We start from the raw sequence: 12,883 nt of genomic DNA, 5'->3' as shown, positions 1-12,883 counted from the left end.
TGCACTTCATATTCCTCAGGATCTTTAGTGAGATCCTCACAGCCCCCTCCAGTCCCTAGGCCTCCCTCATCATATCCACAGCCCCCTCCAGTCCATAGGCCTCCCCACTGTATACTCCCTCCCTGCATTCTCTAGCTGTGGGGACAAAAATCATCCAGCACACCCTTTTTTCAGGTACTATTGAAATCTCCTTACTGTTTTGTCCTCCTGCTCGGCAATTGTTAATCTAAGCTCTCCATTGGGTCAGACTGAGCTGAATTTCACCCTAAATTGAGTTAGCGGGGAAGTTTACAGGTAAATCATTAGTGTGTTTATACTGTAGCTGTATTTAGGCTTTACAGAAACTGTGACTAATCCACAATAGGACAGGATCTTCAAAGATGGAAGCCATTTTACAACCCTCTTTTTATTCTTGCCACAAGACTGCTTTGATTGGACAGAAACATGCCTAAATAGAACATTGAATAATGAAAGGGGCCAATCACATTCTATAGCATATTAAAAAACACACACTTACAGGCTTTTGTTCCAAATGTCCATTTTATTAGATTCTACTGAAAGCAGTTGACAGCAGAACACAGCACTATCAAGTTTCTGTTCCTCTCCCGTCTGTGGCAGGGCTTATTCAGGAGGGAGCAACGCTTACTGTACAGTCAGATAGAAATATAACAAGACAGGATTTTCCATCAAATGGAATGAATAGGGACTCGTGTCATCTCAGCTCTTTCCATTACATTTCTATCTGTAGCATTGTGAGTGTTGCCCCCTGTTCAATCAGTCACAGTCCTGCTTTGGGAGACTCATCTTAAAACCACTGACCAGCTACCTTCCCTTAACCCTCCCCGGACGTATCTCAATACTCTACTATGGCTTCCTCTCCTTGTCTATTCTCCTTCGTCTACACTGATCTGAAAAAGACAGGTAAGCAGTAGATTTCTAATAGGAGTAATCTGTTTCCACCTGCCCCAGTTGTTTATCTATCAGTGCAGATGAGAGAAGACAAAGTGATGAAGCCAGTTTAGACTATTGCGATGCAGCCTCCTCCCTTCCCCCTCCTGGGGCAGGTATTCCTCTTTTTCAACTTGAACAGGTGTTGGTGTATGAAAAAGAGTATGTTGGGCATGTCGTCTGGTTGAGAGGGTGTTGCCATGAAGACACTTCCTGTCTGGTTCCTCAGTCGTCGTCCACTGTGGGGGTGATGGTCACCCCCCTCCTGATCTGGCCCCAGCCAATCAGACTGCAGAGAGGGAAGAGAACCAATGAGACACAAAAGTAAGGATAAACAGCCAAACACACAAAATCCAGTGAAAACCCCTCTTCCATCTTACCGCCAATGTTTCTCCACGCGACGACTGAGCGCAATCTTCTCTCCGACCTCAGTGCAGACAGGGTTGGTCAGGACGATCTTGGCCAAATCAGCCTTCACTGCACTCACTCTGCCGCCCGTAGACAGACTGCCGATGTTCACCATCAACACCTCGTTCTTAGACAGCTTCTGGACCTGAGGGGAGAAAAAAGACAGTCAGTCCTTTGTGTTTTTACTCAAGCTGGCCGCCTCGCACTGCCTGCCTGCCGGCCGCCTCGCACTGCCGCCTCCCACTGTGTCTCAGTAATCTAAAGATGCTTACTCTAAATTTAATACAAAAATCAATATAAAAAATCCAGTCCATTTCCATCTACACCAGTTCAACACCAAGCCCAGGGTGCAGTGCTGACCTTGGCAGCCTTCTTGTCTCCTTCAGTGCGGACTCCCAGAAGCCTCCTCAGCAGGAAGTAGGAGATTTCCAGCTCTGTGAAGATCTCTGGTAGCGCTCCGACCGCTCCCAGCACCTGACCAACCATACGGTCAGCTCTGCACAGGGTCGGGTCAATCTTAGTGCCAACACCTGGATAGGAAAGAGAACACACACCTGAGTGTTTATACTCATATTAGAAACACACACCTGACCCACCATACCGTCACAACACACACAGGTTCATACCAATGAGTCCCCCGGGTGCCGCATATTGCAGGTCGTTGTGTTCAGCGAACAGAGAGACGATCTTGGAAAAGATGGGTTTACACATCAGCTTCCCCTCATGGTCCTTAGACACAATGCCTGGACGCACCTCCAACTCCTGTCCCACCTGGAGAGACAGATATAAAAGAGGGAGGGAAGTACAGAGGGAGAGAACGGAGAGGAGAGAGAAAAGAGGAGAGGATGAAAGAATGGCAGAGGTTAATGAAAAGCAGAGAGCTTCATAAGAACTTTGCACCATTGAACCACTTGCCCATGATGCTTTGAGGCAATGGGAAGAAGCAGGTGTCCTACCTTGAGCACGCCTTTTAGTATACTGCCTCCAGCCACACCTCCTTTCAGGTCATCTACCTCACAACCCGGCTTGTTGACGTCAAATGACCGGATCACTGAAACAGGTAAACGCACGCCACATCAACACATTATTATAAGCATAACAGAGACAGCTGGGTTCAAGTCATCACGTGTGTCTGTTCTTACCGATGAGTCTGGGTTCTGAGGTGAAGTCTCTGATGGGGACAGGGATCTTCTTGACAATGTATTCACACACCACCTCTATGTTGTACTTCAACTGTGCTGAGATAGGAATGATAGGTGCTCCCTCTGCCACTGTACCTACACACCCCAGGAGAGAGGTTACACACAGACGCACAAACAGGAGAGAGGTTAGGTTACACACAGACGCACAAACAGGAGAGAGGTTACACACAGACGCACAAACAGGAGAGAGGTTACACACAGACGCACAAACAGGAGAGAGGTTACACACAGACGCACAAACAGGAGAGAGGTTACACACAGACGCACGAGGAGAGAGGTTACACACAGACGCACGAGGAGAGAGGTTACACACAGACGCACGAGGAGAGAGGTTACACACAGACGCACGAGGAGAGAGGTTACACACAGACGCACGAGGAGAGAGGTTACACACAGACGCACGAGGAGAGAGGTTACACACAGACGCACGAGGAGAGAGGTTACACAGACGCACGAGGAGAGAGGTTACACACAGACGCACGAGGAGAGAGGTTACACACAGACGCACGAGGAGAGAGGTTACACACAGACGCACGAGGAGAGAGGTTACACACAGACGCACGAGGAGAGAGGTTACACACAGACGCACGAGGAGAGAGGTTACACACAGACGCACGAGGAGAGAGGTTACACACAGACGCACGAGGAGAGAGGTTACACACAGACGCACGAGGAGAGAGGTTACACACAGACGCACGAGGAGAGAGGTTACACACAGACGCACGAGGAGAGAGGTTACACGCAGACGCACGAGGAGAGAGGTTACACACAGACGCACGAGGAGAGAGGTTACACACAGACGCACGAGGAGAGAGGTTACACACAGACGCACGAGGAGAGAGGTTACACACAGACGCACGAGGAGAGAGGTTACACACAGACGCACGAGGAGAGAGGTTACACACAGACGCACGAGGAGAGAGGTTACACACAGACGCACGAGGAGAGAGGTTACACACAGACGCACGAGGAGAGAGGTTACACACAGACGCACGAGGAGAGAGGTTACACACAGACACACGAGGAGAGACGTTACACACAACATGGAGGTTACACACTTAAGAAGGCAGAGGGGTTAAACACAAACAGACATACTTCCCTCAGACAAACACACACAAAGCTTTACAAGAGTGAGCTATTCCAGCCACTGACCCTGTACGAAGGCTAGGATCTGTTCGTACTGCTCCTTGGCCTGGCTCTCCTTGACCAGATCAATCTTGTTCTGGAGGATCAGGATGTGTTTGAGCTTCATGATCTCTATGGCAGCCAGGTGCTCAGAGGTCTGGGGCTGGGGACATGACTCGTTACCCGCTGGAAGAGAGGGGTGTGGGTTAAGTTACCGAGAGCAGATCAGGTGATAGGGGAGTGTGATTATTGTTCAATCTTGTAATGTCAGGAGTAGGATTATTATACAGTATTGATCAGCAGAAGTGTGTCTTACCAATGAGCAGGAGGGCAGCGTCCATGACAGCTGCTCCGTTCAGCATGGTGGCCATCAGAATATCGTGACCGGGACAGTCCACGAAGGACACGTGTCTGACCAGTTTGAAGTTGCCCTTGGTTCCAGGGATGTCTGTAGGGAACTCATCAGGAGTACTGGAGCCACACGACCTGTAGCACTCTGGCCTGGGACAGCTGGGGTCATCTAGCTTATACACCTAGGGCAGTAAAGGGGAACCCCATTATGCTTTTGGTACTGTACCATTTCCAGTCACTCCTTCGCCCCATGTCGCGCCCCATCCTCGTGTGTTGCCAACAGTTACGGGTGCTCCTACGTTATGGGTACTCAACCTTCATGTATTGGACCTAAACAGTGCGTTGTTTACTTACCTTGGCGTTAGCGTAACCTAGCTTAATGGTGATGTTCCTCTCCAGCTCGTTCTTGAAGCGGACAGTGTGAACCCCTGAGATGGCCTTGACCACAGTAGACTTTCCGTGGGCCACATGACCAATGGTGCCTACAGGCCAGGAAAGAACAGAGGGTGTTACTGGAGGTGCTCAAGCAGTAGAGATGGGTGTTAGGAATCAACACTCACAGTATAACATTGTCAATAATTAGCCTATGAATCCGTATTTTCCCAATGTCAAATTTGCACATTTAATCACAGGCTAAAATTGGGAGATCAGGTAAGGTGCACACTATATATGGCTGAGGTCCCCAGATCTCATGTTAGACAAGAACATCCTGTGGCGTAAGGCATTAGCAGAAATTTGCTTCCTGTAGAACAAACTCAAAAAAGTTATTGGACACTAAAGTCCATGGAGAATCAGAGCACCTCCTCCCAGCTGCCCACTGCACTGAGGCTAGGAAACACTGTTATCACCAATACATCTACGATAATTTCAAAAAGCATTTTTCTACAGCTGGCCATGCTTTCCACCTGGCTACCCCGGCAAACAGCTCTGCACCCCCAACAGCAACTTGCCCAAGCCTCCCCCACTTCTCCTTCACCCAAATCCAGATAGCTGATGTTCTGAAAGAGCTGCAAAATCTGGACCCCTACAAATCAGCTGTGCTAGACAATCTGGACCCTCTCTTTCTAAAATTATCCGCCGCAATTGTTGCAACCCCTATTACTAGCCTGTTCAACCTCTCGTTCGTATCGTCTGGAATCCCTAAAGATTGGAAAGCTGCCGCGGTCATCCCCCTCTTAAAAGGGGGAGACTCTAGACCCAAACTTTCTAAAGTCTTCCAAAGCCAAGTTGACAAACAGATTACCAACCATTTAGAATCCCACCATACCTTCTCCGCTATGCAATCTGGTTTCAGAGCTGGTCATGGGTGCACCTCAGCCACGCTCAAGGTCCTAAACGACATCATAACCGCCATCAATAAAAGACAATACCCTGCAGCCGTATTCATCGACCTGGCCAAGGCATTCGACTGTCAATCACCGCATTCTTATCGGCAGACTCAACAGCCTTGGTTTCTCAAATGACTGCCTCGTCTGGTTCATCAACTACTTCTCAGATAGAGTTCAGTGTGTCAAATCAGAGGGCCTGTTGTCTGGAGCTCTGGCAGTCTATGAGGGTGCCACAGGGTTCAATTCTCAGGCTGACTCTTTTCTCTGTATACATCAATGATGTCGCTCTTGCTGCTGGTGATTCTCTGCTCCACCTCTATGCAGACGACACCATTCTGTATACATCTGGCCCTTTGGACACTGTTAACTAACCTCCAGACTAGAGGTCGACCGATTAATCAGGGCCGATTTCAAGGTTTCATAACAATCGGAAATCGGTATTTTTGGGCGCCGATTTTGCAAAAAAAAAATTTACACACCTTTATTTAATCTTTATTTAACTAGGCAAGTCGGTTAAGAACACATTCTTATTTTCAACGACGGCCTAGGAACAAGGCAGAACGACAGATTTTTACCTTGTCAGCTCGGGGAACCAATCTTGCAATTTTACAGTTAACTAGTCCAACGCTCTAACCACCTGCCTCACGAGGAGCCTGCCTGTTACGCGAATGCAGTAAGCCAAGGTAAGTTGCTAGCTAGCATTAAACTTATCTTATAAAAAACAATCAATCGACTGTCGTTGCTCCAATGTGTACTTAACCATAAACATCAATGCCTTTTTAAAAATCAATACACAAGTATATATTTTTAAACCTGCATATTTTGCTAAAAGAAATCCAGGTTAGCAGGCAATATTAACCAGGTGAAATTGTGTCAATTCTCTTGCGTTCATTGCACGCAGAGTCAGGGTATATGCAACAGTTTGGGCCGCCTGGCTCTTTGCGAACTAATTTGCCAGAATTTTACGTAATTATGACATAACATTGAAGGTTGTGCAATGAAACAGGAATATTTAGACTCATGGATGCCACCCGTTAGATAAAATACGGAACGGAATAAATGTTTTGTTTGAGGTGACAGTTTCCGGATTTGACCTAAGGCTCATATTGCTGTGTGTTTATTATCGTTAAGTCTATGATTTGATAGAGCAGTCTGACTGAGGGGTAGTAGGCAGCAGCAGGCTCATAATGGTCAAAGGTATATGGTTTAGAGAGAAATAGTCGACGCGTTATAATTCCTGTAATAACTTGCGTCTGAACTTGAAAGGGGTTCCTTCGTTATTTTACCGTTCTTGTCTTCAATAGAGAATGTCTTGATCTACCTCAAATAAGGTCTGTGTTTCAGGTTTAAACCGCCTCTGTTCATGTCTTCAATAGAGAATGTCTTGATCTACTTCAAATAAGGTCTGTGTTTCGTGCTTAAACCGCCTCTGCGTTTTGATACCAGTGTAAATCTCACTAGGATAAGGTAACGTTTGCCAACATATTTTCATAAATCCACTCTGCAAAAAAATTATCTTTGCTTATATTTAGCCAATATCGATCAGAGTTACCTTGTCCTATGGATATCTACACAGTTATAAAATTGGCACGGTGGTGTAAGCCTACACGAAACACAGACCTATCCTATGGAAAAAATGAATGAAGGAACCTCTTTTCAGATTTTGCTAGAAGGTGTCATGGGAATTATGACTCGCACTTTTGTAGTCAATTCTTACCATGTCCATTTGTAAAATAGTATTTCCTGCATATAGAAATGAGTTTTTGTTTTCAACATTCACAGGTAACTTAAACTATTTTTATTCAAACAGTTGAGAGTGTTTGTCTCCTAAGCAGACTCTTCAGTATCATTGTCACTTCAGAGCTGTGTGTGTGTTTTACAGATGGCAGAGAAAAGCAGAGCACCAGTGTGGGACTATTACATGGAATTGGCACCAGGGAAAGCAAGGTGTCTTATTTGTGATAAAGATGTAAGCATGGGGTCAGCAATGGCTAAATAAAAAAAATACCACCAACCTGTGGAATCACCTTAAGAACACCCATCCAAAAGCCCATATGTATTATATTAAGTTAAAATAAGTGTTCATTGTTCATTCAGTATTGCTACAATTGTCATTATTACAAAAATGTGTATACACACACACACATACATTTTAAAAATAGGCAGATGAATCAGTATCGGGGTTTTTTTGTACTCCAATAATCGGTATCGGCGTTGAAAAATCATAATCGGTCGACCTCTAATACAGACGGGCTTCAATTACATACAACACTCCTTCCGTGGCCTCCAACTGCAAGTAAAACTAAATGCATGCTCTTCAAGCGATCGCTGCCTGCACCCGCCCAGCATCACTACTCTGGATTAGAGGTCGACCGATTAATCGGAATGGCCATTTAATTAGGGCCGATTTCAAGTTTTCATAACAATCAGAAATCTGTATTTTTTACACCTTTATTTCATATTTATTTAACTAGGCAAGTCAGTTAAGAACACATTCTTATTTTCAATGACAGCCTAGGAACAGTGGGTTAACTGCTTCGTTAAGGGGCAGAAAGACAGATTTTCACCTTGTCGGCTCGGGGGATCCAATCTTGCAACCTTACAGTTAACTAGTCCAACGCAATAACGACCTGCCTCTCTCGTTGCACTCTTCAAGGAGACTGCCTGTTACGCGAATGCAGTAAGCCAAGGTAAGTTGCTAGCTAGCATTAAACTTATTTTATAAAAAAACAATCAATCATAATCACTAGTTAACTACACATGGTTGATGATATTACTAGAGATTATCTAGCATGTCCTGCGTTGCATATAATCCGACAGAAGGCAGAAGCAGGCGCGTAAACATTAATTCAAACAGCACTTTCGTGCGTTTTGCCAGCAGCTCTTCGTTGTGCGTCAAGCATTGCGCTGTTTATGACTTCAAACCTATCAACTCCCGAGATGAGGCTGGTGTGACCGAAGTGAAATGGCTGGCTAGTTATCGCGCGCTAATAGCGTTTCAAACTTCACTCGCTCTGAGCCTTGGGGTGGTTGTTTCCCTTGCTCTGCATGGGTAACGCTGCTTCGATGTGGCGGCTGTTGTCGTTGTGTTGCTGGTTCGAGCCCAGGGAGGAGCGAGGAGAGGGATGGAAGCTATACTGTTACACTGGCAATACTAAAGTTCCTATAAGAACATCCAATAGTCAAAGGTTAATGAAATACAAATGGTATAGAGGGAAATAGTTCTATAATAACTACAACCTTAAACTTCTTACCTGGGAATATTGAAGACTCATGTTAAAAGGAACCACCAGCTTTCATATGTTCTGAGCAAGGAACTGAAACGTTAGCTTTCTTACATAGCACATATTGCACTGCTACGTTCTTCTCCAACACTTTGTTTTTGCATTATTTAAACCAAATTGAACACGTTTCATTATCTACTTGAGGCTAAATTGATTTTATTGATGTATTATATTAAGTTAAAATAAGTGTTCATTCAGTATTGTTGTAATTGTCATTATTACAAATACATTTAAATAAAATAAATTGTAAAATCGGCCGATTAATCGGTATCGGCCTTTTTGGCCCTCCAATAAATCGGTATCAGCGTTGAAAAATCATAATCGGTCGACCTCTACTCTGGATGGTTCTGACTTAGAATATGTGGACAACTACAAATACCCAGGTGTCTGGTTAGACTGTAAACTCTCCTTCCAGACTCGCATTAAGCGAATCCAATCCAAAATTAAATCTAGAATCGGCTTCAAATTTCACAACAAAGCATCCTTCACTCATGCTGCCAAATATACCCTTGTAAAACTGACTATCCTACCGATCCTCGACTTCAGCGATGTCATTTACAAAATAGCCTCCAACACTACTCAGCAAATTGGATGTAGTCTATCACAGAGCCATCTGTTTTGTAACCAAAGCCCCTTACTTCATATTCGCCGTCAAACCCAATGGCTCCAGGTCATCTATAAGCCTTTGCTAGGTAAAGCCCCTCCTTATCTCAGCTCACTGGTCACCATAGCAGCATATGCTCCAGCAGGTATATTTCACTGGTCACACCCAAAGCCAACTCCTCCTTTGGCTGTCTTTCCTTCCAGTTCTCTACTGCCAATGACTGGAACGAATTGCAAAAATCACTGAAGCTGGAGACATATCTCCCTCACTAACTTTAAGCATCAACTGTCAGAGCAGCTTACTGATCATTGCACATGTAAAAAGCCCATCAAACTACCTCATCCTGTTATTTATTTATTTGTTCCTTTGCATCTCTACTTGCACATCTATCACTCCAGTGTGTTATTGACTGTACGTTTGTTTATCCCATGTGTAACTCTGTTTGTGATGCACTGCTTTGCTTTATCTTGGCCAGGTCGCAGTTGTAAATGAGAACTTCTCAGCTGGCCTACCTGGTGAAATAAATAAAAAATAAAATACCATTGCTGCTATTAGTGTTGTCACCATACCAGTATTGCAATACTAGAAAGTAAGGAAGCAAAGAAAAACAAAACATGAAGCAGACTTAATTTCTTGAGGAAAACAATCCTAAAGTTGGTAAAAAACAGCCTTGTTGTCACATGTTTATTTTCCAAGCTATAGCACACAATACTTTACAAAAGTATCACGACAATGCCTATTCCCCCTCAGGAGACTGAAAATATTTGGCATGAGTCTCTCGGATCCTCAAAAAGTTCTACAGCTGCACCATCGAGAGCATCCTGACCGGTTGCATCACCACCTGGTATGGCAACTGCTTGGCATCCGACTGTAAGGCACTACAGAGGGTAGTGCGTATGGCCCAGTACATCACTGGGACCAAGCTTCCTACCATCCAGGACCTCTTACTAGGCAGTGTCAGAGGAAGGCCCAAGAAATTGTCAAAAAGGCTCCTTAACAGCTTCTACCGTAAGACTGCTGAACAATTAATCAAATGGTCACCCGGACTATTTTTATTGACCCCCCCCCCCCCCTTTGTTTTTACACTGCTGCTACTTGCTGTTTATTATCTATGCATAGTCACTTTACCCCTACCTACATGGACAAATGACCTCTAAGCTGTAGCCCCGCACATTGACTTGGTACCAGCACCCCTGTATATATCTTCGTTATTTTTATTGTGTTATTATTATTTTTTTAAATAGACTTTGGTTTATTTTGTAAATATTTTCTTAAAAGTGCATTGTTGGTTAAGAGCTTGTAAGTAAGCATTTCACGGTAAGGTCTACTAGACCTGTTGCATTCGGCACATTTGATTTGATTTAAATGACCAGAGTGGAGTCTGCCTAGTGTTTTTTTTTTTTGCCAAGGAAATTCTGGTATCACAATACTGGTATCATGACAACACTAGCTGCTATAGGGGACTGGTTCACTCACCAATGTTGATGGTGGCCTGTCTGCTGATGATCTCTTGGGAGAGTGGGGTCAGGATGGACACATCCTGTTGAGAAAACACACACAGGTAAATTAATTAAGGCATGGTACTTAATCTGGAGTGGGCTAAATAACAATGAGAGATGTAGCCATGAGAAATAAGGAATGGATGATTAATTTTGTGAGCTAAGACATTGTGAAGCAGACAGAGGACCGTCTGTATTATAACCTGGAAAGGGTAATAAATTCTGCATTAGTAAACGGGACCTGGCAAAGGCTGCGAGTTTAGCCTACTTGACGACGTACTCTGTTGATGTGACCATCAGGTGCAGATGGTACAATGATAACATCCACAGCAATAATATCGACAAATTTTACAGGTAAACATATTTGAATTACAGCGTATCTTAAATGTTTTTTTTAAAGTGTTGATTATAGGTCGTTCATACAAATGAATGGGCTGTTGCGACATTTCCTGTGCAGTCAGGGAAGATGATCCACAGAAAAGCTGTTATAATTCAACAGACAAATGCACATAAACGACAAATAGACCTGTAGGTCTAGAAAGCTAATGTTTCTGTATTTGAAAGAGGAAACTGCCTTTACTCATTAGGCGGGGCTGAAAATTGACAATCCACACGCTGACAACCAAGCTAACGTTAGGTAGTTACTGTTAGCATGTGCCGGTAGAACAGCCACTTTCCCGGTGCCCGCAACAACATAATGATTCACATTTTTTTCTGATGACTTTTAGGGAACCAAACCATCACTATCCTTATCATCACTGTTGAAAAGATAAACACTCACCAGCGAATTTAAATCTTGTTTGGAAAGATGAGGCTGACCCAGCGTTATTCCAGACTCGTCACCCGCCATCTTGAACATAAAAGGAATTTCAGTATGCTGTGGAGATTGCCTGAATGATTTAACACTGAATTATACGCAGTAAGAGTTTCTTATTGTATGATCACTAGTAAAACTTTGCAGTTATCAACAATCAGCTGTTTTATCATGAGGCCTCTTGAATTTTACTATAGAAATGTATTATTTCGTTTTTCTTTGATGAATGAATAAAAAGAAAAGGGTCCTACAAGGGATGATGCAATATTCTAATTCACACGCAATTCAATGTCCCTCTTTACACAATATCCACTGTTGCGGTTGACAGCTACTGTGAATAACTATATACAATTCATTCCGTTTCATCACTGTGCTTTTGTTTGATTTATTCCTCCATCACAAAATAAAATAGAAATAACTTCAGATACCTGGGTCCGTCCTTTCTTGACGACGTCTTCATAATGTGTCCATTTGTAGTTTTTTCATAGGGTCCGCCCTGGTACAATTATAAATTCTCTCGCTCGCTTTGCCAATCCATAGTTTCTCATTCTCCGTATCCCTTCCATCCTTCAACGGCATATAGGGAAAGGCTAAATATTTTTAACATCTTCATCCCCCCTAGGCCATTATGTTTTGTTCTAGCTGTCAATGGGGCTGTACTTATGAGTATGAGGGGTTATTATTTTTTATTTTTTCACCTTTATTTAACCAGGTAGGCCAGTTAAGAACAAGTTCTCATTTACAACTGCGACCTGGCCAAGATAAAGCAAAGCAGTGCTGCACAAACAACGATATTCTAAGTCAGAACCGTCCAGAGTAGTGATGCTAGAAGGGCGGGCGGGTGCGGGCAGCGATTGGTTGAAGAGCATGCATTTAGTTTTACTAGCGTTTAAGAGCAGTTGGAGGACACGGAAGGGGTGTTATATAAAAGGTAGATAGATATGACCCTTTTCACACTATCATGCTGATCTGAACTATACTGGCTAGATTTATTTTGTATTTTTACATTTTCCTTTCCACCATATATCTGTAACAAATGTATATACAGTATATCCTTGTTTCCATAATCTGTGATCGATGCATATGTATGACCAGACCAGAACAGTAGGTTACAGCTCTGCTCAGTAGTGTAAAGTTTTCAATTTTGTTCCCCACCTGTAAATGTATCTGGGGACAGATTCATAAACACTGCCCTGTTGTAGACAAGAATGTCTACCATGCAGTGATTCAATTGCCTTTATTGTTATTGTAATGACCTGACTAGATCATAAGGGAACAATTGTCCAGACAGAGGATTGAGTTTACGGTTTATTAACCCAA

The 12,883-nt window shown here is 43.8% G+C and overlaps 1 protein-coding gene across 1 annotated transcript; it reads right to left on the bottom strand.

The window, feature by feature from the left end:
• Positions 1 to 521: 521 nt before the first annotated feature.
• Positions 522 to 11,826, bottom strand: LOC110489641 (eukaryotic translation initiation factor 2 subunit 3). The gene is made up of 11 exons (XM_021562378.3): positions 11,531 to 11,826; positions 10,727 to 10,790; positions 4,389 to 4,516; positions 4,000 to 4,216; positions 3,711 to 3,869; positions 2,499 to 2,633; positions 2,313 to 2,407; positions 1,983 to 2,127; positions 1,717 to 1,886; positions 1,329 to 1,501; positions 522 to 1,237 (listed from the first exon to the last, which is right to left on the bottom strand). The coding sequence occupies exons 1-11, from the start codon at positions 11,606 to 11,608 to the stop codon at positions 1,174 to 1,176; spliced, it is 1,428 nt and encodes a 475-aa protein (XP_021418053.1). The 5' UTR covers positions 11,609 to 11,826; the 3' UTR covers positions 522 to 1,173.
• Positions 11,827 to 12,883: the final 1,057 nt, after the last annotated feature.

The sequence above is a fragment of the Oncorhynchus mykiss genome, chromosome 15 (assembly GCF_057628025.1).
Source record: "Oncorhynchus mykiss isolate SJ-2025 chromosome 15, ASM5762802v1, whole genome shotgun sequence".
Taxonomy (NCBI): domain Eukaryota; kingdom Metazoa; phylum Chordata; class Actinopteri; order Salmoniformes; family Salmonidae; genus Oncorhynchus; species Oncorhynchus mykiss.
The sequence above is the reverse complement of the archived record's forward strand: the minus strand, read 5'-3'. Positions and strand labels throughout refer to the sequence as shown.

Bases quoted from the DNA above. Each gene is read 5' to 3' on its own strand.
- LOC110489641 (XM_021562378.3), bottom strand. From the start codon at position 11,608: ATGTTCAAGATGGCGGGTGACGAGTCTGGAATAACGCTGGGTCAGCCT. The intron at 10,791-11,530 runs GTGAGTGTTTAT...TTTTCTCAACAG, and splicing joins AACAAGATTTAAATTCGCTG to GATGTGTCCATCCTGACCCC. The intron at 4,517-10,726 runs GTGAGTGAACCA...CCTGGCCTGTAG, and splicing joins ACAGGCCACCATCAACATTG to GCACCATTGGTCATGTGGCC.